This window comes from Triticum dicoccoides, chromosome 1B (assembly GCF_002162155.2).
Source record: "Triticum dicoccoides isolate Atlit2015 ecotype Zavitan chromosome 1B, WEW_v2.0, whole genome shotgun sequence".
NCBI classification, from domain to species: Eukaryota; Viridiplantae; Streptophyta; class Magnoliopsida; order Poales; family Poaceae; genus Triticum; species Triticum dicoccoides.
Window position 1 is genome coordinate 387236248 of NC_041381.1, and position 6578 is coordinate 387242825.

A 6578-nucleotide genomic window follows, 5' to 3' on the forward strand; every position below is an offset into this window, starting at 1 on the left:
CCCTCATATGCACAAGGCCTACGCATGTCGCAAGGACATCACATAGGAGTTTCCATGCCGCTTCTGGGCATGATTTCGTGTGTCGCCTTGCAGATCTGCAATTTTCGACCCTGAAACCCTGGGAGAGCAATAAATGTCTCAAATATTGCAAGTGGGTCTGAAAAATGCAGGGGACTGGAATGTGTCATGTGATGGCTTCCTTTGAGAGCACGAGAAGTTTCGAGGCCAACGGAGCAACTGGACCCACACTTCCTGCACAAACCGGACATGTTCCCTCTCGATATCCATAGACTAGCTCGGAGATGGTTTGGTTTACAAGTGGCCTCAAGGGAGACTTATTCGAAAAATGCCCAAACTTTTACCACACCCTACAGGGGTCATGTGATGACACCATCCCAGCTCTCGAGGAATTCTAGCATCGTGTGATTTTTTGAGGATTTAAACGGTTACATGGTCCATGATATGACACTGACGGTAAACTCAAAAATAATAATAATTGAATTAATAAAAAGCGTGGGCGTCCATCATTAGGAAGATGGCATGTCACTGTGAACCTTCTCTGGCTGGAACAGGTGAAGATTCACAGTAATGGTCCATCTCCTTAACAGGAGTGTAATGAAGACCGAAGCTTACTGCGTCTAGACTATCCGACTATTTAAACTAGTCATGTTGCTTGTCTCTGGGCAGGGTGAGACTAAAAGTTTGCTAAGAGCCGGAGCTTTTGCCAAGAAGCCCTTGGCAACTCTTACTCTACTGAGAGCAGCGCTCAATAAAGGTGCGGTTGGATCATAAATTAATAAAAATGTGTCAGCATCCCTTCATTAGAATATGAACTGCCACTATGAACATTCTCTATCCGAAACATATGAAGATTCATAGTGACAGTACATATTCTTAATAAGAGTGTAATGAAGATTGAAGCTTAATGCTTCTGGACTATCCGACTATTTGAACAGGTCCTTCTGTTTGTCTTTAGGCGAGGTGGGACTAAAGCTTTGCCGAGAGCGGCTCTCAGCAAAGCATTGCCACCATGACCATGTCGTTATTCGCCGCCGGATGAGCCATGTGGCAACACATTGTCGTGCGACGGTTGTTTGGCTCTCGGCAAATAGTGCCTTTGCCGAGTGTCACCATGTTGTTGAGTATGACTCTCGGTAATATCCTGTGTTTGCAGAGCTGCGCCTATTCCGAGAGGTACTCTCGACGTCTGTGAGTTTGCCGAGCGTCGTGGTTTAGCTCTCGGCGAAGAGCCTGGTATCCGGCGTATATGAAAATTCCAGTAGTGCAACCACTGTTCAAGACGGTGTGTGCGCGATTGGAGCGGTGGTCAGAGAGGTTTTTACCCAACATGGGTGGCAGCATAATTTTTGGATCGGCCCACCACCTCCGATGACATAGGCATAGTGTCGGTCTTATAGGGCTCTACTTTTTTTTTGCGGGGTCTTATAGGGCTCTACTGTCGTCCATATGTCGGTTTATTTTCCTTTTTTCAAACTTCTTGATGTTTGGCTGTATGTATCCTAGTTATTTAAAAATCGGGTGTTACCCATCATCTTTGTATCTGCTTGATACTACACTTTAACATAATAAATACGTCCTGCTTTGTTGAAAATATATTTTTTTAAATGGATGAGAGGGGACGCCCGAACCCGTCGCCTGTGTACCCTAGGTAGACACAGCTGCGGGCTGCGGCTGCGGCTGTCCTCATTGTTGACCCGAACTCCCGAAACACCCCTGCACCCTATATCTCTTCTCCCATCACACCAGCACAGGCACCAACCAACCAAACCCCTTTCTCTCCCTCTAGCTCCCAAATCGCAGCAGCAACAACAGATCCGATACATACTAGGTTCCGTTGCATCACACATCAGTCACCCCAAAACCATCAAATCACCAGATCATATGCACGTACGCACACGTCCCACCACCAGTCAAATCACGCCCAAACGGCGGAGGAGGGGGAAAAAGCAAGCGAGAGAGAGCAATCAGCGAGTAGCAGCTAGGTACCGCCAGCAATCGCTTGCCGCCTTTGCCACTCGCGTCCATCCATCCTATCCCATTCGCTGCCGCGTCAAATCCACTGGTCCCAAGAATCCCCAGCTCTAGCCGCTCCGGGCAGTTGATTTGCACTTGCACCGCCTGCTAGAACAGCTATCACTAGTGTGATCGATCAACCGGGCATGTCGTCCTCCTCCTCCTCCGGGGCCTCCGCCGCCTTCACGCCAGTATCGCAGCAGCAGCAGCAGATGGCGTCGGAGAGCCTCAGCTCGGAGCTTCAGCCCCCGGCGTCGATGCAGCCGGAGGCGCCTTCCGAGCAGCTCTGCTACGTGCACTGCCACTTCTGCGACACCGTGCTCGTCGTCCGTGATCAACCCCATCCCCCGCCTCTCTCTCTCTCTCTCTCTCTTGAGCCTCAAAGCATCTAAGCGTATGTAGCTCATCAGCAGCGGCGCCTCCGTTCAAGTCGATTTACCGGGAGGTACTGGTGTGCAGGTGAGCGTGCCGAGCAGCAGCCTCTTCAAGACGGTGACGGTGCGGTGCGGCCACTGCAGTAGCCTGCTCACCGTCGACATGAGGGGCCTTCTCTTCCCGACCACGACCACCACTGTCGCCGCCGAGTCAGCCGCTTCTGCTGTCACCACCACGACGTCCCCGCCGCCGGCCGCCGCTGCTCACCACGGCCAGTTCCACTACCCCAGCTCGCTCAACCTCACGCCCGGCAACCCTCCCCGCCACTCCCTCCTGGTACGTTCTTGCATGCATCACCATGACCTGTGATCCTGGGTGTGGTGAGCTTCTGATTGTACGTACATGTGGATATACTTGGTTCTTGATGACTTGTTGCGTTCTAATTTGCACTACTTCATGTAGGATGAGATATCCAGCGCCAACCCGAGCCTGCAGCTACTGGACCAGCACGGCCTCGGCGGCCTGATCGCGGCTGCGGGCGGCAGGAACACCGCGGCACCTGCGCCGCTGCCGCCACCCCCAGTCGCCGCGGGGAAAGGTGGGAAGGAGCCGTCACCGCGGACCAATCCCGTCGTCAACAGACGTGAGTGTAGCTAGCCCAGCTTCCGCATGCACTTTCTAAAATGTCCGCTACCTATTCTTCTCCTGTGGATTGCCAAGTTTCGTCCGGTTTCTTGAGATCCATCTTTGCTAGTACTAATCTGGTCATCTCTCTAGAGCATGCCCATGCTCTCTCTCTCTCCTCTCTCTCTCTCTCTGGTCAGGGAAGAACACATGGCTCGCCGGTTTACATGGAACCTATCTGCTCTACGTGTGTGGTGTAGTGTGTATACTGTATAGGTGCTGAGAGAGATGCAACAAGGTACAATGCCCACCATTGGCACCATTGCACGCTCTAAAGTCTAAACTGTGCACCCAAGAGAGATGGACACAGCGACCGTCGTTCTCTCCAGCCCTTTTCACTGTGGGGAATAATAGTACAGACAGCTTCTTCCTAGCTCTCCTCCATTCTCGCATGTCTCCACTTGGAAGTTGGAACCTGCAACCATGGCCGGCCGGCGCCTGGACTAGTGCGCGCGTTTGAAAGAAGCTAGCTAGATCGATTAATTTGTCATGAACGTATGGCACTAACATCTATCTTGGCTTTGATTCTCCCTGCAGCTCCGGAGAAGAGGCAGCGCGTGCCCTCGGCGTACAACCGCTTCATCAAGTAAGTAGGAGTAGCTAGCAGTACATTTCCTAATTAATAATGAAGCTGGGCACGGGGTGTGCAAGTACGTGGTCTCACTCTCACGGCAATGCCATTGCCACTTCGGTGGCAGGCAGGCAGCCGGCCGGGGCCTGGGGTCGGGACCGGGGCGGCAGAGCTGCACAAGTGAGGCCTTTGCAGACGCAAAGAGACCTTGTTTTCTTTTGCTTTCCTCTCTCTCTCTCTCTCTCTCTCTTTCTCTCTCACTGTTTGAGGAAGAGAGAGAGAGAGAGAAGTTAATGAGACATCCTAGTAGCAAATGATGCATTGGTGATGGCAAATAATGGGGGTGTCGTCCTCGTCGTCGCCGTTTAGACCTGCCGCTGATCTGACGTATCCCTTTCCTTTTGCTCTTTTCTTCGCTCTGGTGTTTTTTGGGGGACGGAAACGCGCGCAGGGACGAAATCCAACGCATCAAGGCTGGCAATCCCGACATCTCGCACAGGGAGGCCTTCAGCGCGGCTGCCAAGAACGTCAGTGCCCTTCTTCCTTAACCTCACATGCACTACACATACTACATATCGATCTCTGCTCTGAAACTCTAGCTAGGGTTTCGCCCGATCATGCATGTGCCTTTACTGTTTCTAGGGTTTCCCAATCTCTCGGAATCCCATGAACGGTCCATTCATATACCTTTAATTGTTTGATGTGGTGACTATGTTCTTGTTGTTGCTGCTGCTGCTGCAGTGGGCTCACTTTCCGCATATCCACTTTGGCCTCATGCCGGATCACCAGGGGCTCAGGAAGACCAGCCTCCTACCTCAGGTGACTAATCAACCAAACCTCGGCTACATAGTACATACTTCAGCTTTTTGGTATGTACACTTAATTAGTTTTTGTTATTTTAAGTGCCTAAAGTAAATTTCAAAAGCAATGCAGGATTATAAACTTAATTAGCTTACTACTATGTTTTTTTGGGACTAGCTTAACTTCAAGCACATGTCAATACTTTCTTTTCCGTAAAAGTTACTCCTATTTTTAAGATGATTGATGCCCACAGTACCACATATTCCCTCTGTTCCAAATTAATTGAAGTTCCAGCTTTGTACTAAGTCCAACTTCATATTCTATAAAGAATCCGATGTAACTAATTTGATGTTTAATGTTGACCCACTTTTATTTAGACTTGGTCAAACTTAAACAAATTTGGCTAACGATGAACTTAGAACTTTGTTAATTTGAAATGGTTACTAACAAAGCGTATAGATTCAAGCCCCAAAGCATGCAACAAAAATTATGTACTTTAAATTGGTTAGACGTGGATAAAATTGTCCAAGGTCATGGGGAGATATTTTTTCATGCTATCATATGCTATATGTTTAGCTTTAATTTTGTTGGAGATTGTGTTCTTGTGTCCAAATTCTCAGGACAAGGCCCGATCGATTTTTAAATAGAGTACATCGTTACATCCAGAACATATATGTTATTCAGCCTGTATTTCCATTTCCTTATCCATTTTCGGCTAACCCATAAAATGTCAACCCTTTGTGGCTTAACTATCAGGATCATCAGAGAAAGGATGGCCATGGGCTTCTAAAGGAGGGACTTTACGCGGCCAACATGGGGATTGCTCCGTACTGATATCAAGCTAGCATATCCATGCTAGTATTGCCGTCGCCTCCTTGACTAGCTCCTATCGACTATTACTATCAGGCTATCTTTAATTAGCTAGGGCTTTCTGCCATGGTAAACAATATAATTACCTCAGTTCGTATGACCTATTAGCTATAATTAAGTGATCAATATCGATCTAGTAGCACACTTCCTGCCTGCTATTTTGCTCGATGTACTATCTATATATCTTGTCAACTAGTTCTAGTTAATCACTCTCCTCATGCATCGTTTCCACTTAATCATCAAGACACTGTGGTTTCTGTAATTGGAAATTAAAGAGGGTGCTGTCTTGTTCAAAAAAAAATCCACTTAATTACCTCTTATCTTAATTGTTCTGCACGTACTAGCTAGTATATATGCGGTGCAGTGGTGGATCTAGCCGTGTCGAGTAAAGGGAGGCCAGGCAGGTAGGCACGGGCTTGCGTGTTGGGTCTTTGTTTGCTTGCCCTTCCTTGCTCCTGTGGCTGCTGCCGCTTGTATCCAAGCAAGCTCATTCCCTGCGCAGTGCGCACACAGGCCGGTCTCTAGCAGCAGCCGCTGCTGGGACGTATGGCTGCTCCTCATCTTTTGCTTGCTTTTCTGTCTCTTTTCCCTCTTGACGTGCCCCTACACATACACCTCTCTCTGTCGGTGTATATATGTAGCCGGGACTGGGTACGTACCCGTGCACATTAATTCTCCACTGAGCTTTCTCCCGCTGGAGCTTCCTTAAGTTTCTCAACAATAAAAAATATTTCGCTGGAGAGGCAAAAGATGTTAAATTCTTGGGGTCAATTGGACTAATTCTTGGATGCGACGATGCAGGCGGACCCGTCCGCATCTGTCCACACGTACGGAGATGCACTAATCTGCTGCTGCTGAATTAATCACGCAAACGGACGCGGCCTGCATCCTGACTTGGATGTGGACGGCGTATATATGGCCGGTGAGTCAATGGATGTAGCTAGCTAGAGTGCACGCAGTAGTGAAGCTTTCTGCATGCGTGCATGTTGGCGAAAGCAAAGCCCGTTGCCGTATAGGACGAACCTAGTGGCGGATCGTGCATGGCCGTTGGCCACGGGCGCGTAGCTAGCCAGCGGCCGTGTGTGTCATCGACGCCACGCGCGCGCACGGCTGGGCGCTAGTACTAAAGTCTGCGCCTGAGCGGCCACCAGCAATGCTACATCTACAGGGGTTTTACAGGACCTTTACAGGCTATGCTGAGGTGGGGTGTGTTGATTGGTTGTTAAGATGAAGCGGGCCCCAC

At 49.4% G+C, this 6578-nt stretch overlaps 1 protein-coding gene across 1 annotated transcript; it reads left to right on the plus strand.

Annotated features, from left to right (window-relative positions):
• The first annotated feature begins 1720 nt into the window (after nt 1–1720).
• On the plus strand, nt 1721–5551 carry LOC119336909 (protein YABBY 3-like). Its single transcript, XM_037609001.1, has 7 exons — nt 1721–2360; nt 2494–2745; nt 2872–3052; nt 3631–3679; nt 4116–4191; nt 4406–4483; nt 5222–5551. Exons 1-7 carry the CDS (start codon nt 2181–2183, stop codon nt 5297–5299), a joined length of 894 nt encoding a protein of 297 aa, XP_037464898.1. The 5' UTR covers nt 1721–2180; the 3' UTR covers nt 5300–5551.
• Nucleotides 5552–6578: the final 1027 nt, after the last annotated feature.

Bases quoted from the DNA above. Each gene is read 5' to 3' on its own strand.
- LOC119336909 (XM_037609001.1), top strand. From the start codon at position 2,181: ATGTCGTCCTCCTCCTCCTCCGGGGCCTCCGCCGCCTTCACGCCAGTA. The intron at 3,053-3,630 runs GTGAGTGTAGCT...TTCTCCCTGCAG, and splicing joins CAATCCCGTCGTCAACAGAC to CTCCGGAGAAGAGGCAGCGC. The intron at 4,484-5,221 runs GTGACTAATCAA...CTTAACTATCAG, and splicing joins AGACCAGCCTCCTACCTCAG to GATCATCAGAGAAAGGATGG.